Genomic DNA, 26,588 nt, shown 5'->3' on the forward strand with positions numbered 1-26,588 from the left:
GGAAGATGGGCACGGATGTTAGCCTGAGGCCAATCTTCCTCAGCAAAAAAACAGGAGGATTTGGCATCGGATGTTAACTCAGAGCTGATCTTCCTCACACACACACACATACACACACACATACAAAGTATCAGTGAGCAAAAACTGAAATAAAAATACCTTTAAAAAAAAGAGAAAAAAACTAACCATATCATTGTGTACCAACTGCTTTAAACTAGAGAGACAACCTACCTGCACAGGTTAAAAATACATGAAGACATCTATTTTTAGAAACACAAGCAAGCAGCACCAATTTTGTTTTATGGTATTTATTATAGTAAAAGTTCATCTTGTAAAATATTAGTGATTTTGGTCCATATCTTATTTTCCATTTGGCTTTAAAACATTTTACATTATTTACAAAGTAAATTGCAATTTTTATGATTGTACATAATTCTTTTCTTTTTTCCTGACCCTTGGAACATTACAGTTTCAAGTAACTAAAAAATAAAAACATAGCAGACTAAATGTACTGAGAAGAACATAGTGAACATATTTAACCACCACAGTAATTTAAAAGTCCTGATCTTTACTTCTTAAGATGATTAAAATTCATTAACACGAAGTCATTCAAGAATCTCCGGGATTTCTCTATTATCCACAATGAGTGTATGAATAATCCCTTCTTTCCGCTTCCCGCTACTAACAGCCTTTATGTAACAGTCGTGGTTCCCAATACTGAAGTGCGTTTCAGTCCCGTCATCTACAAACTCACCCTAGGTCAACAAAAGAAGGAGGAATTAGTGCTCCAGACACATTTATCTTCGTGGAGAACACGAACACCGTCTACAAGGGAAGTACACATTAGCTAAATGTTAAGCTTTGCAAAATTAAATTTAGAAGCTTATATTTTGATGTTTTTACATTTCTGCTATGAATTGAGTTTCTTCTTTGTCCCCCCCATAATCTTTAAGAATCTTAAGTTTCAGAGGGAAAAAACCATGCACCTCATGGCTATGTTTTTATAACATATACTATGTAGGCATATAGATTATTTTCAAAAGAAAAAGTGATAAACACAACAGCAAACATTTACTAGTTACTTATGCTATATACCAAGAAGAGTTTACATGCATTATTTCATTGCGTCCTCACAATAACCCTGATGAAGTACTATTATTATCCTCATTTTAGAGATGAGGAAATTGGTTAAATAACTTGCTGAAGGCCCCAGTCAGAAGGGATGGAGTGTTCTTAACCACTCTGAAAATCTGATTGCTTGGGGTGTAAGGTGGCTTACAATAAAATACACAGATAACCTAAAACCAAACACTACTAAATCTAGACTTGCTCTGTCCAGTACAGTAGCCACTAGCCACATGTGGCAACCAAGCACTTGAAATATGGTGAGTCTGAAATGAGATATGCTGTTTAAGTGTAAAGTACACACTGGATTTGGAAGACAGTATGAAACAAAGAAAGTAAAATAACTCACTAAAAACTTTTATATTGATTACATGTTAAATGATAGTATTTTTGATATACTGATTTAAATCAAATATATTATTAAAATAAACTTCATCTTAAAACTTTTTATATGTAGCTACTAGAAAAGTTACGTATGAAGCTCATATCTGTGGCTCATATTATATTTCTGTTGAATAGCACTGATCTAGAGTAAAAAGATAGAGGCCAAGTAGTAGAGAGAAGGAAGGAAGAAGAGGAGGCTTAGAGGATAAAAATGAATTATGCCAGGAAGCAAAGAAACCAAAAACTTAAAATGTGGTTATGAGCTCCCCGGTAGCCAAAGCAGACAGAGCAAGGTCCCGTAGCTAACATCTAATCAAAGAAAACAGAGGATGCATCGGGGGAGAGGCTGTTCCCTAGCTCTGAGAAGAATCTGGCCAATGGCTTTTTCTGGGAGGTGTACTGAACGCCACCACAAGGACCGGATGAACTGGGCTTGGAGTGCACTGTGTTCTTTTCACCCCTTTTTATATCAAGCCTTGAAAAAAGCCTTTAGGTCACATGCTTCTGTAAAAATCAACTTAGAGGGCAGGGCTAGGGTTGAGTAATACAGTCCCTGTAAGTAGCTTCTTGGCAATTTGACAGATGCATAATCTTGGTCATGATGCTTTGAGATGAAAAGAAAAAGAAGAAAATAAGCTGTAACTCACAGGCTGCAAGAACGGATGTGTGTAGTACTGGGGGAGGCTGCCCGGATACAGAGCTGCCAAAAGGGCTCTGCAAACTAGGTTCTAGTTACAACAAGGAGGGAACTCGGTTAGAAGGAGCTATTGTCCAAACGTTTGTGGTTTCCCGTCCATTACCGAGGAACAAAGACACTGTGGATGAATATTATTTTCAACTTCTTACTCATTTACAACCACATTTTTAATACTACAAAACAACATTCTCTTTACATTTGCACTGGAGAATTCCGTAAGGGTGGGAGTGATTCAAAATTGCTGATTTTCCATCTAGAGAATTCCAGGGTAGGAAAGAAAGAATAGGAAGGAACACCAGGTGTGGTGTTGGGCACACAGTAGGTACCCAACCCATGTTAATGGTAACTGAGGCTGTTCCAGAAGGGGCCATAAAATATGGAAGAGCTCGCCAAGCCTCTCTGCATAAAAGAAGTCAGTATATTTAACGCAGGGAGGGGCGCTCAGGCTCTGAGGATCAATTCTGAGTGAGCCCTGGTTAAATTTCCCTTCAAGAATTAACACCAGGATTAAGACACAGAAAAGCATTCATCTTTGTAACTTCTGATTTCAGGCTTTGGCATGTCCTCAGGAGCAGACAGCTACAAGACTGCAGACTGCTGAATAAATCCATCCCAGACCTTCCCTCGGAGCACCTCTCCTCACCTTCCTATACCTGTAATAGACAAAGGAGATGACGGCAGCAACTACAATGTGCAACTAGCTGAAGTGTGCCTAGAGAAGAGGGCTTCTCACTGTCCCTTGCCCTGCTGCTCGCGTCTGAAGCCAGCATGAAAGGCGGGTACTGGGGAGAGGACCCCCTGCTCGCCACAGATCACAGGGGAATTTCCACCCAGTGATCTCAGCTCCTCGTCCCACACTCCCTGCTTCCCATGACAGTCTCCTCTGCCCCCACTTTCTCTCTGTGCTGTGCACACCACTACGATTCCTGCTTGTAATTCATTCCTATATTCATCCCACCCAAGACCATAACAGTGCAAGCAGCTGAGAGCAAAAGCCGAATGCGCTGGGGTGGAGATGGGGATTACACCGAGCTTGGCCTCCGTGAGTGGGGCTGCCTCCTTCTCCTGCCTTGGCACTGCTGGTCTACAAATTCCGCTTGTCTTTGGGGTTTGTGACAGTGCCCCTTCCTGTCTGCCTTTGTGTCATCTGACACTGTGTGCATCCCTTCTTTTTCAGAAACTTTGCTTTTAGAAAAGTACCAGCTGCGTGGCGGGTATGGTGTGAAGCCCCCCTAGTCTAAGGGTGACCCGGGACCAGCAGCTTGGTGTCACCTGAGGAAATGTTAGATTTTGCATTTTAACAAGATCCCAGGTGACTTCTGTGAATGCAAGTTTGAGAAGCAGTGGTATAAACATGGATAAACACAGGACGCCCAGCGTTGGGGGAGGAATTCTGTAACATGGGAACTTCTTAGGCTAGAGCCTGGTCCAGGAGAGGGGGAGGTAGAGTGGGAGGCTGTCCTAGCTCATAGCCTAAGTGGTTTCCAAACTCTCACTGCCCCAGGCATCGTCCAGGGAAGGTCTTCAGAATCTGGAATCAGGAATACTTTATCTCTTTTTTGTTTTTAACCAAGAGGACCTTAGTTAATTATAAAATCTCCATAATTAGGAAACACAGCAACATTTCAATGGTAACTTACACACATGGTGCTAAGAAGTAATCAAAAAGTCAACTTACTGCTGTCTCCATTTTTTCACCATTGCACCATACATCCATAGTGTCTTTTTCTGTAAAAGTAACATAAATCAAAAAAATTATCTTGATTTAAAGGTAAAGTTAACTTTTGATATTTATTATTTTTAAAAAGTCTGATACAGTGGATTTCTAAAACTCCATTAATATTCTAAAACTCAACATTTTTCATGGTTTTGGAATTCTTCTAAATTTGAAGAAACTGTGTTTATTCTTTGTTCACAGACAAAATCCAAATGAAGCAAAACAATCTTTTAAGAGAAATTCATGATCACAATACAAATTGATGAAGCCATGTTAAACAAAATAAAGACTTAAAGCCCAATCTTTAAAGGAGGATGCACATAAATAAAGGTGAGGAGGGACCTTTCCACACAGAATATCCTTTCATATCAGTAACTAGATGATTCCCCCTGCCTCTCACACGGACTCGACTGGATGATGGCAGAGACCACCAAAAAAGGCTACCGCAGGGTTCATATAGGATAGACGGCATGTCAGGTTTAGAAATTTAGCCTTAAGTTTCTTACTGGACAGCATGATAATCTCTGTTCATTTCACTTTCTCTATTTATTTTCCCCAAATGGTTTCACTTTGGGGGAAAAATGATTGGATCATAAGAAAAAAGGTACGGTGGACTGTGCTGTGTGAGTACAGTGCTGACACTATAGACAAAATGCTGCCACGAAACACGTGGGCATTGGTTAAGCTGCTGCAGCTCACTTCAGGGAAGTGTGTATATGTGCGTGCGTGTGCACAATGGGGATCCTCAGATCCCCAGACTCACTCGTGAATGTGAGTGTCCTGGGGAGTGGCAGGAGAGGAGTCTGCACTCAGCAAGCAGCCAGAAGATGAGCTTTGGTATCACAAGGAAGACTAGAGAGAAGTGTGACCTGTGTGTGCACAGCGTCCAGAGGTCAAAAACCTGCCCAGGGGTCAAGGCTGGGGCATTAGTCAGGGGCTTGACTCTGACAGGCCATCTACTCCAGGAAAACCGTCTAAAGGGGAGTCTTTTCTCCCCACAACTGGAGATGGGAGCCTCACTTAAAGAGTGCAGAAAGGCCTTTGAGCTGGGCTAGAGGGAGAGAGAGAAAGGCAGAGGGGCCCAGGAGATGCGGGCAGGGCTCGCCCCAATGGCAGCCAGAGTGGGAAGCATCTACAGCCATGGCTGCAGGGAAACCAGCTTGTCCCAACACATGGTCAGAGCACACAGTGCTGAGAGGAACCATGATGGTGGTGAAAATTGGAATTTTATTTAGTATGCCGACTGAACATGTGCATGTACTCAGATTTTCCATAATAGCTAAAATTAACATGCCTCTGAAGAACAGTACTAATCCAGAACCCATAAAAGTAATATGGAATAAATATGACTACATAAAAGTAAAAAAGATTTCTGCATGATTTAAAAAAACCAGGCACACACATAAGCAAAGTCATACAATAAATGACCAACTGGGAAAAAATATTTGAAACTCACAGCAGACTAAGGGCCAATCTTAGTAATATAAGGACTCCCAGCGATCAAGGAGAAAAAGACCAACAACCCAAAAGAAAATGAGTCAAAGGACATGAACAGGCATTATCAGGAAAGAAACACAAAAGGAACTTAAACACAGGAAAAGATGCTCAGCCCCACTCAATTTTGAAAAAGGCAAATAATAACTCTGAAATACCATTTTTCACCTAGTAGAATATAAAAACCCCAAAATCTGACAACAGGCTCTGTTAGAGAACCTGTGGGGAAATAGGCAGCAGGAGTACAAAATGGCGAAAGCCCCATGGCGGGCGAGGGGCAAACCTACTAAAATGACAACTGCAATTATTCACCCATTCCCACTTCTGGGAATTTATCCTAAAGAGATATGTGCACTGTATTCTGAGAGGCACATGAACAAAGCTATGCATTCAACACTGCTTCTGACAGCAACAGATGAGAAACAGCCCAAGTGCCCATTGGTTGGGAATGAGTTAAATAAACTATTTTATTTACTATTGCAGCTATAAAAAAGTATGAGAAAGTTATTTATGTACTGATATAAAAAGATCTTCAGAATATACTAGTAAGTCAATAAAGCAAAATGCTTTTATGTAACAAGGAAGTAATAAAATATTTGTATTTGCTTGAATCTGAATAAAGACATACTAGAAAGACTCACTATTTAAAATGGCTATTTTTTTTTTTTGGTGAGGAAAACTGTCCCTGAGCTAACATCTGTTGCCAATCTTCCTCTTTTTGCTTGAGGAAGATTGTCTCTGAGCTAACATCTGTGCCAGTCTTCCTCTGTTTTGTATGTGGGACACTACCTCAGCATGGCTTGATGAGTGTTATAGGTCTGTGCTTGGGATCCGAACCTGTGAACCCTGGGCCGCTGAAGCAGAGCACACGAACTTAACCACTACGCCACTGGGCTGGCCCAAAAGTGGCTATCTTTTTGGGAGAAACAGCGTGGATGGAAATAGGAGTGGAAGCAAGATTTCTCAATGCATCTTTCTATATCATCTTGATTTCTGAATCATGTGAGTATATCACCTATTCAAATATATGTTAATGAAAGAACGTATCTGTCTGATAAAGTATCAGATTAATTACAGCTCAGTAGTGGATTTAGTGAATCATAGGAGGTATCAGAGCATGTTAATCTTGGAGCCACTCCTCCGCCTGCCTGCAGGTACCCTCAGCCCATGTGACCAACGGCTGGGGACTCTATAGATGAGTCCCGAGCATGTATGTTCTGTAAATGCTTTCACAGAAGTGCAATGTTTCAGAACAGAAAGAAAATTTCCTCCCAAAATGAAGTTTCATCATAGCAGTACTTTCCTCTTGCTGTCTTTATCTTCCTCCCACAATGTTCAGTGGTGTGGTGACTACCAGACCTAACAATGCTAACCAGTGCTATCTTTGGTCCCCTTGTGTGCCTCACATCTTTTGAGTGGTGCAAAAGAAGGTACATGATCTCTGAGGTCAGAGAGCCCTGGGTTCAAATCCCGACTTCATGATTTACCAGCAGTACCCTTGGCCAAGTCACCACCACTCTGAACCCCAGTTAGCCTCAATTTCCTCATGGGTAAAATGAAGATGACATCACTTCTCTTGCAGGCTGTTAGAAGGATTAGAAATAATTTAAAGTGCCTAGCATAGTATCTGGCACAGAATATGGCCTCAGTAAATTGTACTATTTTTGTTACTAAGAGCTTTTTCTGGTCTTAGATTCTAACTTTTCAATATAAACTTTAGAAAATTATATAGTACTGTTATTGGAAATTTGTTATATAATATGTAGGTAACTTTCACCCCAAGATCCTAGATAAGTCCACTCTTTGCTCGTGAGTAACAATAACCACAAACAATATTGTTAAAGAAATCACTATGTGAGAAATACTGCTAAAGTGTTTTATATGCACTAACTCCATTAAACCTCACCCACACAGCTCTGTGAGGGCGATACTACTTTTATCCCCATTTTACAGATGAGGAGACCAGGCTCAGAGGTTAAGTAATTTGCCCATCAACACAGCTCTGATCCTGGAGCCTGCATTCTTCATCACTCATCTGCAAAATGTATGCCTTAGTCAGAAGAGTCTGGGGTTTGGTGGGCCCTGAAAGCAGAAGCTCAAGCAACATAAATACTCTAGGCAATTTTGCCCTCACCTCAGTAAACGACACTGCCCTTGTCCTTTTATCAAGGTCCCTTTCAGACAGACAAGCAGCAAAAGGGACAAATTTGGGCTGAACTTCATCTGCCTTGCAGGCTCATGAGGGGCTGCAAATGGATAGAGCGGAGTGAAGGCAGACAAGGCGTGGAAGGAGAAGAGTCTTAAAGGCCTAAGAGAAGTCACAGTGGATAAGCGGGTTCCTGGGCATTTAAAGAAAACTAACTATAACCAACTAGGCATGGCCTACATAGTCTCTCCCATTTCACCTATGAAAAGTTCCTATCAATTGTATTACAATGTTGGTCAAGTAGCTGATTAAGTGCTTACAATTATTTCAAAGGCTTGGCTTCATCATATGAAACCCAGTATGTTAAAATGTGTTGACACTAATTCTAATCCTTTCAAAACTAAAACTTCCATTAGTAACTAAAGATAGAGTGTTCTCCAAGTTTATGGACTGAGCCACTAGATTTCTAAAGACAGCATTGTGAAATTGTGGAAGATAAAGATAAAGATGAGCCCCCAAAAGCTTTCAAAAAGAAAAAAAAATGAGATTCAGACTGGCATAAAACTTCTCATTCAAAACAATGGAGAATAGAAGATACTGGAGGAAGGCTTTCAAAAATTCTGAGAAAAAATTATTTTGAAGCTAAAACTCTACACAGCAAAAATATCCATTTTGCATGAGGGCCAAGTAATGTTTATCTCTTAGGCACTCTTTATTAGAAATTACTTAAGGATATTTACCAGTAAGCAAAGGTGAAACTGGGAGTTGTGGGATTCCATAACTGGTGGAACTAAAGCAGAGCTCCTTGAGAGCAGCCCAGCCTGGCCACCATGCGGCGGGCTTGGAAAGCAACCTACCTAGTTTCGAACAGGAAGTCAACAGACACTGAAGAATATCATCATTAACAATGAAAAGAATTCCAAGCAATAGATGATATGAGTAAAAATGCTAACAGACATTGGAATGTGAGCAAAGAAAAGATATATGTCCACTTCCAATAAGAAAACAGAAAGACAATCAGGAAAGTCTAGAAAAACAAAAAAACTGTACCAAAAAATCCTGGTCCAACTATGAAGCAGACTAAAATGAGGTATAATTTTGAGCAATTGGTAGATTATAAAACAGAAAATCCATCTGACCATGACTAAAAACTACTTCCTTTGAGTGGCACAGGGGATGTGACAATAATGTAGAGAAAGAATGTAACCACAGCCCACTCTAAAAATGTTTACATAATCATAGTAATATAAATGTTCTTTATTGGTTTTTAATTTTAGAATCAATCTATAGAAAAAACACACAAGACTTAATTATGGCTACAGAACAGAATACAGATATTAACAACTTCGATGATGCAAAACCAAAGGTAGAGGAGACAGACGTTGAGACACAGGGGAAACTGGAATGTTTATAGCCTCATCTTACACGATGTGGGGATGAAGTAAATTTAAAGAGTGACGAGGAAGATGGTGCTAGTGGCAGCAGAGGCAAGATTTTTTACTGTCCCCTAACTCCCCCCATTAAAACAGACAGGGCAACACAACCAAACCAAAAACCCATGGACGGTCTCCACAACACCAACAGGTGGGGGAACCACGGACAACCTCATGACCTGCAGCTGTAGGATCAGCAACTGTGCAAAAGGAAGCAGGGGGAGCAACAGGGCCTCTGATGGACCTAAGAGTCCCCAAAACGGCTGTCCCAGTCCTAATTGGAAAGTTGGGAGGGCCGGTTTGTGAACAGCAGCTGAAGCCGGAAGGGGTTTTACACATTCTAACGGTGGATGGAGTACAGAAGCGTGGAGGAGTCTAGAGCAGTCTGGCGCATGACCCACAAAACTAACCAGCCAAAGCTCCATCCAGTACAAAACCCCACACTGAGAAGAAACTTCTGGGAAGAGAATCCAAATTGAGCAGCCCAGGGACACTAGAGTAAAGGAAGGAGAAGATCTAGGAAAAAATGGAGAAGGGGATATAGCATGCATCTGGGACGCACACCCTTGATTTTTAACATTATCCAAAAACAACAGAAAGGGGGATTCCAGAACCTGAAGTTTATGAAGTTGTCTGAAACCACATTCTCTTCTACAAATTCAGGAAAACTAAGTTCATATAAAAATGAGCAAAGAAAGGTATTGAGTTCTAACTCCATAAAAAATTATAAGAAAAAAGAACAGACTACCATCATTATAGATAATAAAAGCACCAGAAAGACATGCCTACAAAAAAGATAAAACTATAAAATATTGTTTCAAAATGAGCTAAAAGAAATTAAGAAAACCATACAAGATATGAAAGAATAACATAATTAAGAATTAGAGAAACTCTGGGAAATGAAGTAATAGAACTCAGTAAAAAATTAGAAATGAAAATAATTTCAGAAATAAAGACTAAACTAAAAGGGACACAAAGCAAACACAATAAATACTTCCTTAACAGAAATAGAAGATGAAGAGGAGGAAATTTTTTAAAAATAAAAAAGAAATATAAATGACAAGACAAGCCACAGATTTGGAGAAAATATTTGCAAAACACTTATCTGATAAAGAATTTGTATCTAAAATATACAAAGGGGGCCATCCCGGCGGCATAGTGGTTAAGTTTGCAGGCTGCACTTCGGTGGCCCGTGGTTTGCAGGTTCAGATCCTGGGAGCAGACATACGAACCGCTTAACAAGCCATGCTGCGGCAGTGTCCCATATATAAAGTAGAGGAAGATGGGTACAGATGTTAGCCCAGGGCCAATCTTCCTCAGCAAAAAGAAAAAAAAAGTATTACTGAAAAAACAATAAAAAAAATATACAAAGAACTCTTAAAACTCAACAATAAGAAAACAAACAGCCCAATTAAAAAGCAGGCAAAACATCTGCACAAACAGCTCAGCAAAGAAGATACAGATGGCAAATAAGCAATTGAAAAGATGCTCAACACCCTATGTCTTTAGGAAATTGCAAATTAAAATGAGATATCATTATACACTTATTAGAATGGCCAAAATCCAAAACAGTGACAACACTGCTGGCAAGAATGTTGTGCAATGGGAACTCTCATTCATTGCTGTTGGGAATGCAAAATGGTATAGCTACTTTGGAAGACAGATTGATGGTTGCTTACCAAGCTAAACATACTCTTACCATATGATCCAGCAATCAAGCTCTTTGTTACCTACCCAACTGATCTGAAATTTGTCCACATAAAAACCTGCACACAAATGTTTATAGCAACCTTAGTCATAATCGCCAAAAACTGGAAGAAACCAAAGTGTCCTTCAGTAGGTGAACGGATAAACAAACTGTGGTATATCCATACAATGGAATATTATTCAGCAAGAAGAAATGAGCTATCAAGTCATGAAAAGACAAAGAGGAATGTTAAATGCATATTGCTAAGTAAAGAAAGCTAGTCTGAAAAAGCTACATACTGTATGATTCCAACTATGTGATTCTGGAAAAGGCAAAACTATAAAGATAATAAAAAGATCAGTGGTTGCCAGGGGCTGGGGGGTAGGGAGGAAAGAAGGATGAACAGGTAAGAGCATGAGATTTTTAGGACAGTGAAACTATTCTGTATGATACTGTAATGGAGGAATATGACATTAAACATTTGGCAAAACCCACAGAACTGTGCCATACAAGAGTGAACTCTAATGTAAACTATGAAATTTAGTTAGTTAATACTAACACATCAATATTGGTTTGCCAATTGTAACGAATGTACCACACCAATACAAGATGTTAATAACGGGGAAAACTGAGGGGGGCGGGTAGAGGAAGTATATGGGAACTCTGTATTTTCTGCTCAATTTTTCTTTAAACTTAAAACTGCTCTAGAAAATCTCTATTAAACTAATTTGAGAGAAAGAGAGAGAGAAAGAAAGAGGAAGGAAGGATGGAAGGAAGGGAGGGAGGGAGGGAGGGAGGAAGAAGGGAAAGACAGATAGATAAAAACGATGTGACAGAAACTGACAAATTTAGAAGACAGGCCAAAAGATCCAACATATATACGATAAGCATCTATGAAGAAAGAAAACCAAAGGAAAGGAATAGAACAAATACTAAAACTGTAATTCAAGAAAACTTAAAAGATTTGATTCTATATACTGAAAAGATTCACCATGTACCTGAGAAAATCGACCAAGAATGATCATTACCCTGAGACAGTCTACTAAAATTAGGCAAAAATGAGGCACTTCTAAAGGAAAGAAAATCAGATTGTCATCAGACTTTTTTTCTTTTTTTGCTAAGGAAGATTCGCCCTGAGCTAATATGCGTGCCAACCTTCCTCTATTTTTTAGTATTTGGGCTGCCAGCACAGCATGGCAGCTAACAAAGCGGTGTAGGTCCACACCCGGGAACTGAACCCAGGCTGCCGAAGCAAAGCGCACTGAAGTTAACCACTAGGCCACAGGGCTGGCCTGTCATCAGATTTTTTTGACAGTAAAACTTTATGCCAGAAGAAAGTGGAGTAACATATCTAAGATACTTAAGGAAAGAAAATGTGAGCCAAGAATATTAAGTATAAAGGACACAGACAAATGTCATCAACATGCAAGAACTCAAGTAATATTGATAGTATTCCTAAGGAATGCACTAGAGAACAAGGTTCAGACAAGCAAAATCATCAGAGAGAGGAGCAATATGATAACTTGAAGGCAACAGGTAAATATTTACTTATAGAACTAAGTGTGAGTTGGAAGGGACAGGGCACAGTGTATAACGGCTATACGTTCTGACAATGCAGATACAGTACAATTGGAAAATGATATGCCAAAAAATGTTTTAAATTTTTTTGGTAATAGTATTAATGGTGGTAGTATTTGTGTTGTTAACTGAGAGTATTATGCATGTAATGTGGCACAAAGCAAATGAGTAATTATATCATATTCTAATTGCATCACCCTCTGTGTCCTTGAGAGGGAGGATTCTCAGTGTGGAAGAAAGGACATACAGATGTTAGATAAGGTTAAGTAAAAACCTGGTATTCCTGAATTTGAATTACAAGTATCAGTATGAACTCATAAGCTATGTTATTTTTTTTAAAAAGTCTCTCTCTCCTCCCTCGATTGATCTATCTGTGCATGTATATAATCTATCTATCTATCTATCTATGCATGTATATAATCTATCTATGTATCTATCTATGCATGTATAGAATCTAGCTAGCTAGCTAGCTAGGCATATATATAATCTTGCAATTTCCTTGCTCCACCCAGTGAAAACCTAAAAATAATGAATAAGCATCCTTAATGTATACCCAGATGATGCTTTTTTTTTTTCCTGGGAAAGATTTGCCCTGAGCTAACATCTATTGCCAATCTTCCTGTTTTTATTTCCCCTCCCCAAAGCCCCAGTACATAATTGTATATTCTAGTTGTAAGTCCTTCTAGTTGTTCTACGTGAGCTGCTGCCACAGCATGGCTACTGACAGACGAGTGGTGTGGTTCCAAGCCCGGGAACCAAACCCGGGCCGCTGAAGCAGAGCACTGAACTTTAACCACGAGGCCATCAGGGCTGGATCCAGATGACGCTCTTGAAATACATTTTTCTCTAACAGAAACTAGGGCTTCTTGGAGAAATGGGTGATTCCAGGCCTGGACAGAAAATGTTCAAAATGAGCCTAGAACATCTTGTCATAGCAGACAGTCTACTGAAGATGTGTCAGGACTCAGGAGCCAATCTAAAGAGCAGCCCATTGGCCAAAAATGGGACAAGTTGAGCATCAGTAAACATAATAACTGCAATGTATTGAAACACATCAAATTGTTTAAATCCATGAGTTAATAATGATTAAAAAAAAAAAAGCCAAAAGCTAAATGATCACCTTTAGAAAAGAATAAGGAGCCAATTCAATATTTTGAAAACTGGTAAATAAAGGGAAAACAAGCAGTTCTCCTGCATTTCTTATACAAATTGTACCTCTGTGTAACCAAATAGTAGATGACAGGAAGTTTCTCATTATAGACCTATTCCAGCTAATGAACAAGGAATGACAGAATCAGAATATCACCATTTGGCAACTGCTAATGAATTTATGGATGTAGGCACTAGGTATTAATGGTTGCCAAAAAAACTGACAAATAAACACCATATGCCTCTTGATATAACAAACTATATAGTGGTCTTGCCAGGAAAAAAAAAAAAATCAAACCTAAATTTGACCAATTCTTCAGAGTCAACTACCAATTTACAGGAAATATTAAAGACAGAGGAACATCATAGGAATGCAGTCAACAAAATCCAGACCATAGGAAACTCTTCAAGACAAACTGACCCAGTTTCTTCAATAAACAAGCTATACAGGAGTTTTTGGTTTCCTTTTTTCAACTATGTGCATTTATTACTTGATAAACATTTTCATTCTTAAATCTTTTTTTGAGGTATTTGCTAGCATTTGACCAGACTGTAGAGTCTTTAAAGGCATGGACAAGGTCTCTTCATCTATGTATCCTCAGTGCCTGGTACACTAATTGCCAATTAGTAGGTACTCAATATTCTCTAAATAAATGAATCAATGAATTAACACAATGATCTAAACCATCTTAACTTAGTGATAAGAAAGGGGTGACCAGAAGAGAGAGAAGGTAGTAACTGGTAAATATTTGTCTTGCAAGTTTTGTGGGCCCAATAGAAACTGAGAACACAGATGACAATCTGTGACAATAGAACTCAGCTTTAAGATCAGAGGCTTTTACTTTTTATTTTTTAATCTACTTTATCTGGACTTTCACGATTTTTGTCTGCTGCAGTCCTAAACCTATTGTCACCAGAGAAAAATTCTTACTAACGAATCTTAAATTTCCAACTGCCTTCAGATATGCTTTTAAAAAGAGATATCAAATAATAACAAATGTCTACATCAATATTTTTTTTAACCCAAGTTTATAATCCTCAAATTCATCACTATAAAATCTGGTTCTCACATATTTTATATATAAACCAGTCAATTAAATGAACACTCCATTCACACAGGACACATGAGAAATATACCCGCCCTTACTCTCTCCTCCTCAGAGCTCCCACAAAAGGTCTGGACAGTTAGAGGAACTAATTAGACACCCATCATAATGCCAATAAATTCTGCAGAAACAGCACTCACTCACCCAACACAACTCTAAAGTCCTCCCCATCCAAATGCAATACCCAAGTATTGGTGGTCTTTGATCTGTTCTCCATATACTTCTTGAGACTTTTCCCATTAATTTCCAGAGTATATTCATAAGCAAAACCACTGACAGCATCTATATTTATGGTTGCTTTTGTCTTTGCAGCTCCAACGCAGAAGGTTTCTTTGCCCACTAATTTGAACATCCATTCTTTCCTTATCTCTTCCTAAGTAATAAAATACAAAAGTTGAAAACACACAAATGGAAGAAAATTTAATATTTAATTTTAGAAATAAGTAATTAAAGTGAGCAAATGGCAATGCTATTTAGATGTAATTTTATTAACTCATGATGCAAAAGTTTTAGAAAATAAAGGCATTTTAAGTTTAAATTTTAGATGTTATAGTCTATGAGTTCTATAACTATTATTAGTTTGCTTTGTACAGCAAAATGATACAGGCCAAAACAGAGAGAGAACCATTGTAAGAGAAAAGCCTTGAATTCACGAATGAAGAATCTACACTAATGAAGCCAAGCTTCTCTGCACGCCATATTTTACAAAGTAACATATTTTGTTCCTACCTTCCCATCTACGTATACCACTCGTTTGCCTGACGTGGTCCCATGTTCAAATTCAATCTTATGGACTCCATCACTTAAAGCAACATCCCAAACGGCTACGAGATCTGTCATTTTTTCCAGGCTATAAGAAAGGCTAAGGGAATAAAATAAAGCACTTACAAAAGGGCAAAAACAGTAATAGAATAACCAAGTAATCCTTTCAAGGTGAAAACATCAGATTTTTAAAATCCCTAAAATTACAAAATATTAAAGTGATATTATCTAAGAAACCGTCCTCACAGTTCATGAAACTATCTTCTCCCTATGGGTGCACAGTTGGATCATTCCAAACAAAGTCACCTTAATATTAATAGGATTAAGAATCTATCGGTTTACCCACAACAGTATTCTAAGCTAGGCTAGAGAATAACGCTTGGAAAGGTCAATAAAAAGGCTGTACTTCTCCCTCCCTCCATTTAAAAAGCACAGTATTTAATTTTGGCTTTTCTTTTTCAGATCCAGTCCCTCCAAAACAAGAACTCCCCAAACCTTGCACACTTAAACCAGTGACTAGGGATTCATTTTAACAAAAAGCGTTCTCATTTGTTATACTAACACTGAGAAAAAGAGAAGTCATGGAAGACACATCCTATAATAGAGATAAAAATGTTATGGAGAACAGTAATTCTTGTCATTACTATAGGAAATCGTATTAAAAAAATAAAAGATTCTGTGTTGTCAGAAGTTTCTGGCACAACTTAAACACATATTTTTGATGTTACTATTTTTATATAAAACATATAACTACATATGTTTATATATAACATATATTTATATATAATACATAATTAATATGTTGAGATAAGTAGCATTACAGCAATAATGATCATGGCTAACAGCTATTAAGAGGTTACTGTGTGCCAGTCACTGTTCCAAGAGCTTTACACATATTAACTCATAGAATCCTCACCATGAGATGGGTACTATTATTATCCCTATTTTATAAATGAGGAAACTGAGGCTCAGAGCGGCTAAGGGCTTGTCTAAGGTTACAGTGTCAAGTAAGTGGCAGACGGGAGTTAAACCTAGGACGCCGGCTCCAGAGTCTGTTCTCTCAACTAACTCCTACTCTTCATTCACTCTAATCTCCTTTGTTTGCTCTAAATCAGAGATGGTAAATGGATTTTATATCATTCTGAAGCGATTTCCAAGAACTCTGTGCTGAGAGGGATTTGGAGACCTTACACCCAGGTCCTGTGGGAAAGGATGCCACGTTAGTGGTGGCCACCTCCACGCCAGGCATTTCCCACACAGTGTTCTAAACCACAGAAAAGCAAAACCATGCATTCTGCAATCTTACAAAATGTGTCCTTAAAAAAGCAGCCTGGATAAATAACTCTTCTGAACGATGAAAACAATCCTGAAAGTTTCAAAAGCTAGTTTTATTGCAATGCAAGACATTTACCTTTCGTCATCTTCAAAGATTGGACTGTCATCTCCAGATGCCATGGTTGGCAAAATAGTCTTTAATCCAATTAGCAGCCAGGAAAGAAAAAAGCAGAATTGCAGCAAAGAAAGAAGAGAGCAACAAAGATGACATCTGCAAAGGGTTGTTCTAACGTTGCAATCCATTTCGTAAATTGCATGTAGTTTCTGATGAAACAGCTTTTACATACAACAGAATTGCAATCTCTAATTTTCAGGGAGAGAAGTTAAATCATACAAATTGGCCAATCATATTTTTCCCTAGTTTGGATTTATAATTTCCCAAAACTAGAGAATAAACTCTAGTTCATTTCAAGTATTACACCACACCAGAGCCATAAGAGACAAGTCCTCTGGGTCCCATGCTTCTCAAATTGAGGCACAAGAAACCCCAAGGGTATGAGGCAGTGGGTCAGGGAATACATAAAACTCCAGGATAAACAGAATGCATTTTCTGGAGGAACCAACGTTACAGGGTGGTAACAAATTTAAAATGCAATCTTTATTCTAAATTTCGGAAGGCTATATTATGGAGGAATATATAATTTAAAAAATTTTTTTACTTCAAAGAAATGTTGATTTTGTAGGAAGCAGCCAAGGATATGCTAGTTTGCTTTCTAAGAGCAAGCTTAATTTACCCACCTACTCAAGCCCACTTAATTTACTAGTGCCAGTAAGGAATCCACAGAAGTTACGTGGTTTGCTTAGGTCACTAGCAGGGCCCAAGCCAGAACTAGAGCCCAGGACTCCTGTGCAATTAATTAAACAGTAACTGGGCTGTAGTGCTAATTAAATTTTACTAAAATCAGAAGCACACATGTACTCAGATGCTTAGGAAACTCTCCACATTTGAAGATTTGGGATTAACAGGTGTACCCCTGCCAAACCTATTGGAAAATAAGCTCAACCGTTTTTTGCTCACAAGATCTACTCTAGCCTTCTCCCTCTAGATGCCCAAGGGTGTTCTCGCCTTGTTAAAAAGGAGAGATTGCCAACTTTCTTAAACTGGAAACAGCTAGAAGCCACAAACGGTTTTTAAAAAGATGAACAGATTAGCACCCATGAAAGCAACCCAGTGGGCAAAGAAAAGCTAAGAATTTTAGAATAAAAACTAGGTAAAGATTCAAAACACTTTGTACCTAAAATAAATCCCTCTTTTTTTACTAGCACCTTACAAATGTGTGGATTTTTCTAGTCTTAAGAAGCCCTAGGATATCTTCTATGAAGGTGGAGGGTATCCTGCAACTGTGAAAGCAAAGAGAAAACAGAGCAAAAGAGCAAGCCAAACAGCATAATATAAACTTGGATAAGGCATCCTTTGTAAATCAGAGTGGACTTAGGGATATTATTCAAATTTTGCTCTACAACTTTTAGAGATTCTAGAAAGTTCAGTAATGCAGCATTCAAACTTGAAAGAATTGCCCCGTTTTCCATTATAAGGAACTTCAAATATTACTAAATCACATTAAGATAAGGCATGGTAGCGTCTTAATTACTATAACTTTTCATATGGAAGTGTAAAAGACAACACAACAAATTAGAAGGGAGTTAGAAATCAAGATCACATCTCTTTTTTTTTAATTTTCTCTAAACTATCAACATTCATTCATACATCCAACATTTATTTATGGAGTATCCACGTCAGGTGTTAAAAACGTTTTGGAAATAGACAGTGGTGATGGTTGCACAACATTCTGAATGTACTTAATGCCAACGAACTGTACACTTAAAAATGGTTAAAATGGCAGTTTTATGTTATATATGTTTTAGCACAGCTTAAAAAATTCATACTGTAATATACAAAAAACGTTTCATGCTTTAAAAAAAGAATTTCATGCTTTAAATAGGTAAATTGTATGGTATGTGAATTATACCTCAACAAAGTTGCTTAAAAAAAAAAAAAGACCTAGTTGCCCCGCTGGTTGTGTTTCTTAGAATGTACTTACACCTATAACGAAGAGGTGATCACATCTGTCCTTGTCCCCCGATTTCTACTTTACTCATGTAAACGGGAAATATCTGTCACACACAGATATCCAAGTTACAAACTGGACTTAATAAACATGTCATATTCTGAGGTCATCGAGCACGCTAAGTTATTGGTCACTTCTGTGCCAGGCATTGAGCTGGGCACTAAGCTCAGAGTGAGGGACTCTGGAGAGACCAAAAGATAATTACAGCACAGCCATGGCGGTGTCCTTGTAAAGGGGAGCAGTAGAGGACAGAGTGGCCCATAGAGCAAGGACCCTAGCCCTGCCAAATGTGTGGCAAGGCCAGGGAAAGCTTCGGTTTAAAACTTGGGAGAAAGGAATTAATCCACTGTCATTTTTAAACTCCTATACATACACTTAACGTTCAAGATCATGCGACCAAACTGGAAAACAGGGACAAAGAAAACTTCCCTCTATTTTAGCACAAAGTTTTAAAAATGTAAATGAAAAGGATGGAAAACAAATTCCATTTATTTTGATTGACGGGGACAATGTCACTCATCTGAAACTTCTTACATGTCTTCAAAGAAAGCTTTTTGAGTATCTAGTGAGGTACCCATCACCATAATCTTTTAAAATCCCTTCCCTAGCAACTCAACACCCATATTTCAGAGTGCGACTTAAACATTAACACGTTTCCACTGTTCATCTAACCCCAGCTTGAATGTTGCCTTAACTTAGGTTTAACCGTACTGGGGACTGCAGTGGTTTGTCCAAGCTGAACGCAAGTCAGTTTTTAAAATTACTAACAAGCTCACAGTTCCCTTTTCAGCAAAGCTCCCGGTAAGGCCAGCCACAGGTAGGTCCCCCTTCAACAAACGGGTGCTGACACTGCACGCCCGGTCCCCCGTGAAGCACTGGGACCTCCAGCAAAGTCGGTCAGGAAGCTCCTAGAGCCAGGTATTCCCAAACGCTAGTGGAGGTACAAAAACGAGAAAAACTCTTCTGAGGACCATTTTGCAACCTATAGCACAAGCTTTATGAGGGATTAACTCTAAACAAATAATCATGCCCCCAACAGCAGAAGGAACAGTGCTCAATGGAATTGCTTTTTGTAAAAGCTAAAAACTGAAAACCACCTTTATGTTCACCATCAAGGAGGGACTCCGTTAAGTAAATCACAGTCCTTCACTCAACAAACTGAACGCCCGGCCCGGGCCGGCGCCGGCAGGGTGCGGCGGTCAGGCGGGCACACAAGCCCGCAGTCTAGCGCGGCCACCAAAAACGACTTGGAACACTTACAGCCGCGGGCAGATGCACGTGCTGGATTAGTAAGAGAAAGAAGCCAAGTTACAGCACTTTATAATCCAAGTTCTGCAAAAATAGCCTGCTCACGCTGACAGGGAAAAAGGGGCTGGAAAGAAACGCAGCGCAGTGTAACCCGGTGTCTCCGGGGAGCAGGGGGTCGGCTCCCGGGCTTCCTTCCCGGGCTTTTCTGCGCCGCTTTTCCACAGCGACAGGTACTAATCGTATGGTTGGGCACGAGGCCGAGGCCGGGGCGGCCGGTCGCAAGGCCTGGCCGGGGAGGGGCGCCCCGCTGCCCCCGCCCGCGGCCGGCCGACGGGAGCCGCGGGAACTCGGCCGGCGCGGGCGCGGGCGCGGGCCTCACCGCAGGGTCCCGGGGCCGCGCACACCCCGCCGCCCGGAGAAGGCCGCCCAGGCCGCGCGCGGGGGCTGCCAGGGGCGCCCCCCGCGCCCCCCGGGGGCGGTCTCACCTGCACGCCGCGGCCGCGGGCGGCTCCGGCCCCGCAATGCAGGGGCAGACTCGGCGCCGTAGGCCGCGGGGCCTTGCTCCCCTCGCCGAGAGCGGCAGCCGCTCCGCGCAAGCTACAGCCCAGCGCGCCGGCTCTTTGTCGCGCTCCCGGGCCCCGGCGGTGCCCGGCGCAGGCCGCCGCCGCCGCTGCCGCCTCGCCACTCGGCCGCGCCAGCCCCGCCCGCTGCCTCCGCGGAGGCCCGGCCTCACCCCACCCCCACCCCGGAAACATAGTCCCGCACCGCGTCCTGGCGTCCTGCCGGCAGACGTCCCTAGGAACCAGCCGAGCGCCGGCGCTGGGCGGGACGCTGGGGACACCAGGTGGGCAGACACAGCCCCCGGGCCTGCTCTGAAGCCTCGGAGCAGGCAAACCTGATCCGGCATTCGCTGCTTGCAACCTGTTGATGGCTTCTGGTTACTCCTTTAGTTTAGAGACCAAAGCTCCTTGTGGGCGTGAGGCCCCGTGTACGATGCAGCCCCTGCCCAGCCGGCTTCATTTAGATCCTCACATGGTGCGAGCTCCTTCTCACCCCAGGGCCTCTGCAAGTGCTCTTCCCTCTGCCTGGACACGCCTCCCTGCCTCTTCCCTTAGTTACCCTCCATTTTTGTTGTCGAGATTGTTCCTGAAATATTTCTTAAGGAAAACTATCCCGGCCCCTCAGACTTGCAGCGCCTGGAATTCTCTTAGTTCCTTTCAGGGTGTGCAATCATTCGTGTAACTTTTGATTAATGTGTAACTTAATAGTAGACTGAGGTATGTGAAGGCAGGCACCGTGGCCGCTTGGCTCCCTCTCTTCCATCTCCCACGTCTGCACAGTGCCGGCTCATAGGAGGCTCTGATAAATTATTGAATGAAGGACAGTGTCCCCTGCACAGAGGGAGGAAGGTTGTTGAGTGGGCCATCTGAGGAAAGAGGGAGTGGTCCCCGTGGAGAGTGGGCCGAGCAACAAAACAGAGACATGTGAAGGGATTCTGGAGGGGTTCTGAGGGCCCAGGGGATCTGGGGGCATAGGGGCATCCAGGCCCTATTGTGCAGTTGCTTCCTGCAGCTTGATGTTGAGGTAAAGAAGGATTATTTCACCTTGGCAATCGGTAGGGTGGGTGTGGTTTCTAGATGCTGAGCAAGTGTGTGAGAGAAGGGAGAGTTGAGAGATAACAGGGAACAATCTATTGATTAGGTTGTTAGACTGGTTAGTCTGCAAAGTAATAATGACTGAATTCTTCAGCAAGTTATGTTACAGGAATTCTGCTTAGTGAGCCCTGATTTCTTGTTTGCTACCCTGTATTGAAAGCTCCCCAAAGATGAAGACTTTTCATATTTGTTTTTTTCTTCTGCACTGGTGTCTTGAACAGAGAGTTTTCAATAAATACTTGTTGAAAGAATGAATTAGAGGGGAAAAGTAAAAGGCCCCAGAGTGGAAATTTCCAGAGATAGGACAAGGCTAGCTGAAGACACCTCCCTAATTCCTTTTTCCTAGTCCTTATTTCTTCAGAAAAACAATCCTGAGTTGTTGGGCTAGGACCAGGAAACCCTGGTTGGGCGGCAGCTCAAAGATATTGTTCAATGAAGAATCATATTTTCTTACAAAACTTCAGGAGTCGGGATATCTTTTACAAGACCAATAAGGTGTAATTTGTTGAATGCTTGCTATGTGCCTTATATATGATGGCCTGTGGTGCTCACTAGAGCCCAGTGATAATATTTACACCCATTTTACAGAGAGACCCAGAGCCCTTCAGAAGTTGCAGGGCTAGCATGTGGAAGCGGGCCTGTGGCATTTGAAAAGTTCATGGTAACAGGGCCTATTATTAGAAAAGTATTAATTGTGCTTGAAGAAAAATCTGGGCCCTGTCTTTGAGACCTGGGGAATCCCTCTGCCCAGGGACCCCAGAGTGCAGTGGAGTTCACCCTACCCCTCGGTGCCTATTCTGCACCCAGAATAGGCAAGGCAGTCTGATTCCTCAGCTGGCTTGTTCTGTGCCACTATTTCCTCTTTGGGTATAGTTTCTGGGGTACCTGAAGTTAAGGAACATGCTAGTTTGGGCTATATTGTCCACCTGCTCATTCCCTGGGCCTAGGACACTGGAGACAGGAATAGTCACTTGTTACTAGACAGGATTGTTATGGAAAGAAAGAAATTCTGAAAAAAGCACTGTGAAACTTGAGTATAAAACATACTCTTCCAGGCTGATCCTGCTTTTTTGTGTGTGTGTGAGGAAGATTGTCCCTAAGCTAACATCTGTGCCAATCTTCCTCTATCTTGTATGTGGGACACCACCACAGCATGACTTGATGAGGGGTGTGAGGTCTGCCTCCCAGTATCTGAACCCACCAACTCTGGGCCGCCAAAGCAGAGTACACCACTGGGCTGCCCCTGATCCTGCTTTTGACTTTATTTTCAGTCAGATTGTTTCCTTGTTTCCTGGCAAGTACCCTAGATGCTGTTCTAACCTCTGAAACTGCCTCTCACCGACTTACCCATAGACATCAGTGTTTTATTTTAAGAGAACAGCTAAAAATGCTTTCATTCACATTAGTCCGTGTTTTCGTTGGGCCTCCGTTTGAAAAGGGAACTGTTAATGGGTTAACTGATATTCTGAACTTGCTTTTTAAACAGCATGAATAGAAATCAAAATAAAAGGAAGAAGTTACATAATCTGATACCTACAGATTTAGAATTTTCCATATGCTCTTCCAGTAGTGGTCCAGCATGACTATTGGTTATGTGTTAAAGGAAGAAGCAGCATTGCTTTAGAAAGGAGCCCAGCGCCCAGGATTCTGGCCTCAGAGGATTGTGTGTTGGGACCAGTGCTAGTAACCACCGTCTCATTCTCACGGCCAGTTTGCTGCTATTCAGGCATCTCTCCCTCAGCACAAGGAAGCTGTGGCTCTATCTACACAAACACAGAAAGTGGAGAAGCAGTGAACCAAGATGATTTTGTAGAACTGCAAACCAGAAAAGCCTGACGATTTTGGGAGAAAATAGGTTTTGGTCTGAGACATCTGCAGAGTGGGGTTTGTAGATACACCCTTAATTAGAGCAAAGAGCCAAAGGAAGGTAGTACAGACACATGTGCCAATTGGTTAAGACTTTTACAATTTGTATCTAGTTGATTTTGAGAAATTTTAAAAATATAGAAAATTGCAGAGAATAATACCCATATTCCCACCACCTAGAATTGACTTCATTAAATATCAGCTCAATAAAAAATTTCAGTAGAAGAAAACATTGCAGATAAAGCCCTATTTGACTTTCAACCCCAACACCATTACTTTCTTAGCCTCCCCAAAGGCCAACATTCCTATGAATTTGGTGTGTTTCCTTCCAAGTCCACTGTCTATAGTTATATAGAAATTATATACATGAATAATGGTTCTTGGGCATGATATAGTCCTGCTTTTAAAAATTATTTAAATGGTACCATGAATGGCACCTGGGAATTTGTGTGAGAGTGAGACAGGATTATAGGAAGCTCATCCTTTGAGATTCATATCACCGCCATCATTACACTTTTGAGTATTTATTGACAATCTGTTATGTGTCAGGCACTGTGGCAGGGAATATAACAATGAGAAGCACTGACGGTTTTTCCCCACTTGTGAAGTTTAGATTCTAGTAGAGGAGGCAGTCACAAAAAATGGGCAAACAGACTGAGGTAGGTTGCCTCCAAGATGGCTCCTGATGATCCCCACTTCCTGTATTCAAATCCTTGTGTAGTCCTCTCCCACATTTTGCCAAGGTTGGTCTGTGTGATCAGTAGCATACAGCAGAAGGGATGATATGTCACTTCCAAGACTAGGTTATAAAAAAGACTTCTGCTTCTGTCTTAGGTGCTCACACATTCTCTTGGATCACTCCCTCTGTGGGAAGCCACCATGTTGTGAGGACACTCAGGCAGCCCGAGGACAGGCCCACTTGACGAGGAATGAACTGAGGCCTGCTGACAACCACATGAGTGAGTTTGGAAGTGAATCCTTCAGTCCCAGTTGAACCTTGAGATGACTGTAGCCCTGGCCAACAGGTTGACTGTGACCTCGTGAAAGAGTCTGTCCAGACCATCCAGCTAAGCCACTCCTGTATTCCTGACCCACAGAAACTTCCAGATAATATTTGTTTTAAGCAGCTGTGATTAGGGGTAATTTGTTATGCACTGATAGATAACTAATACACAGACAGATGAAATAACTGCACACTGGAATAAGTGCAGACACCAGTCTTATGGTAGAGCAGACGCCCATTGTGAGAGAAGTGGTATGGTCAACTGGTTAATGAAATGGGCTTTGGAGCCTGAATGCTGGTTTCAGATCCTGGCTCTGCCGCACACTAGCTGTGTGACCTTAGCAAGTCATTTTTTTTTAACTTCTATTTTATAATTTGATCATTTGTAAAATAAAGATAATAACAGTACCTACATTAAGGTTGTTGTGAAGAGTCAACAAATTAGAAAATGAAAGTGCTTAGCCCAGAGCCTGACACATTTTAAGGGCTCAATTAATATAACTATTGTTATTCTGTATAGATTTCTTGAGCATTTGTTATTAATATATTTGCCTGAGCTGTTTGCTTATAGTCTTTCATAATGGAAAATGGGTACTGAAGGTGATTGCCCCCTGTGTAAATGTGACTCAAATTTAACAGTGTAATTCAGCACTGTATTGAGCACCAACTCTGTGCCAGGGACTATGCTAGGCACTGGAAAAAGTTTAGTGAGATATGATCCATGTCCCAAGGAGTTCAAATTCTCGTGAAGGAGGAAGAAACAAATGTATTAGTTTAATAGACTTAAGACCTGTGAGTTGAAGAATCTTTAAGAATTCGTCACCAAATGCCATTCATATTTGGTGTACTCCTTGCTGTGGAAAGAAACCTGATAGTTCTATACCCAGGAGAAAGTTTGAGATTCAGTTTAGAAGTTTAGAAATTAAAAGATGTTTTAATTGCTAATAAAAGTTATAATTTATACTGGGAAGTTGAAGCACAGAGGACAGCAGTAAGCTGAAAGGAAGAGAGGCTTTGGATCTCAGATTAAATGTCACTTCCTCAGGGAGGCCTCTTCCACACATTGCTGTTCTCTTCCTTCATAGCACTTATCATAATTATATGCTCATTTGTGTTTTATATTTCTCTTCCCAACTAGACTATTGGCTCCACGAGGGCAGGAACCACATCTGGTTTACTCACCACTGTAAACTCAGCGTCTAGTTGAATCCCTGGTACGTAAATGAATGAGTGTTAAATGAGTGTTTAGAACCATTAGAATCCTGGTAGGTGGATGAGGCCCATAGAAAACTCTTGAGACCAATGCAGCAGGATGCTGAGCTAAAGAGTGAACTTGCATGCAGTCTTTTCCTTCTCTAGCAAAGAGGGTGCTGGAAAGGCCTTGGTGGTCCATAAGAAGGGAATCCTTTGAGGACAGTGCTATACAGCTTCCTCCCCTCCACTTGCTACACACAAAATCCAGGAGTGATGAGAGGGAGGTTCTGTTGTTAGGAAATAGAAAGTAATCAGCCTTCTTGTGCTTTGAAGATTGTGAAGGATAGTGGTGATCATCCATCTAGCATCCATTGTCCTCTCGCCCCTTACAGGACTCCAAGTAGCCATACCTCCACCTTCCAACCCATGTGACTCAAGGAGCACCCACCCCACCGCCAAGTCCAATTATGGTAGCCCCTTTTCCCTTCTGGAACCCAGGCTTAAGCCATCTGCACATTTGTCAGGTAGTTACTGATTAGGAGGCAGACTATGTACCTGTGTGAACTAATTGGCTCAAAAAAACAAGAGGAAAGATTATAGATGGAAAAGAAAGCATGTGGTCCTGATTGTTCCTGGTAGACATCTGGAAAATCACTTTAGTATGAATTAGTGTGAATTAGTATGAATTTAGTACCACGTTTACAGTAGAGAGACTAAAAGCAACGAGGTCCTTGATAACTTGAACCACTGAATTAACCAAACCCAAAGTCTATTTTTCCTCTGGACTTCCTGTTATGTGAGATAATCAATTTCCTAATTGCTTAAGAAGACAGTTTGAATCACGATTTCTATTATTTGCAGCCAAAATAAAACTAACTGACCCAATGATGTTTGGTCCTGGCCACAATTAGGGCAGCTACACTCAGAAGAGTGGGCAAGT

The 26,588-nt window shown here is 40.9% G+C and overlaps 2 protein-coding genes across 11 annotated transcripts in view; one reads left to right on the forward strand and one right to left on the reverse strand.

Annotated features, from left to right (window-relative positions):
• Window positions 1-292: 292 nt before the first annotated feature.
• FAIM (Fas apoptotic inhibitory molecule) lies at window positions 293-20,924 on the reverse strand. 10 transcript variants are annotated; one of them, XM_058552180.1, is made up of 8 exons: window positions 20,416-20,577; window positions 18,656-18,728; window positions 17,849-17,954; window positions 16,690-16,748; window positions 15,246-15,378; window positions 14,661-14,889; window positions 3,885-3,934; window positions 293-755 (listed from the first exon to the last, which is right to left on the reverse strand). In XM_058552180.1, exons 4-8 carry the CDS (start codon window positions 16,731-16,733, stop codon window positions 606-608), a joined length of 606 nt encoding a protein of 201 aa, XP_058408163.1. In that variant the 5' UTR covers window positions 16,734-16,748; window positions 17,849-17,954; window positions 18,656-18,728; window positions 20,416-20,577; the 3' UTR covers window positions 293-605. The 10 variants fall into 10 exon arrangements, 9 of the variants coding, with proteins under 9 accessions (XP_058408163.1, XP_058408154.1, XP_058408128.1 ...); XR_009221806.1 differs by adding an exon at window positions 2,157-2,859 and having other exon boundaries at window positions 667-755; window positions 16,690-17,954; XM_058552171.1 differs by lacking the exon at window positions 20,416-20,577 and adding an exon at window positions 20,696-20,924 and having other exon boundaries at window positions 16,690-17,954.
• The window catches only part of CEP70 (centrosomal protein 70), an 87,528-nt gene continuing 81,027 nt past the window's right edge, over window positions 20,088-26,588 (forward strand). The window contains exon 1 of the mRNA XM_058552104.1: window positions 20,088-20,160. The gene's annotated coding sequence lies outside the window, so the exon portion shown is untranslated. The remainder of the gene's footprint in view (window positions 20,161-26,588) is intronic.

Source organism: Diceros bicornis, chromosome 2 (genome assembly GCF_020826845.1).
Source record: "Diceros bicornis minor isolate mBicDic1 chromosome 2, mDicBic1.mat.cur, whole genome shotgun sequence".
Taxonomy (NCBI): domain Eukaryota; kingdom Metazoa; phylum Chordata; class Mammalia; order Perissodactyla; family Rhinocerotidae; genus Diceros; species Diceros bicornis.

Excerpts from the sequence above, each read along its gene's own strand:
- FAIM (XM_058552171.1), bottom strand. The coding sequence starts at position 16,856 with ATGGATTGCAACGTTAGAACAACCCTTTGCAGATGTCATCTTTGTTGC. Across the intron at positions 14,890-15,245 it reads TGGTATACGTAGATGGGAAG|GAAGAGATAAGGAAAGAATG; the intron begins GTAGGAACAAAA and ends TTTATTACTTAG. Across the intron at positions 756-3,884 it reads GTGAAAAAATGGAGACAGCA|GGTGAGTTTGTAGATGACGG; the intron begins GTAAGTTGACTT and ends TTGTTGACCTAG.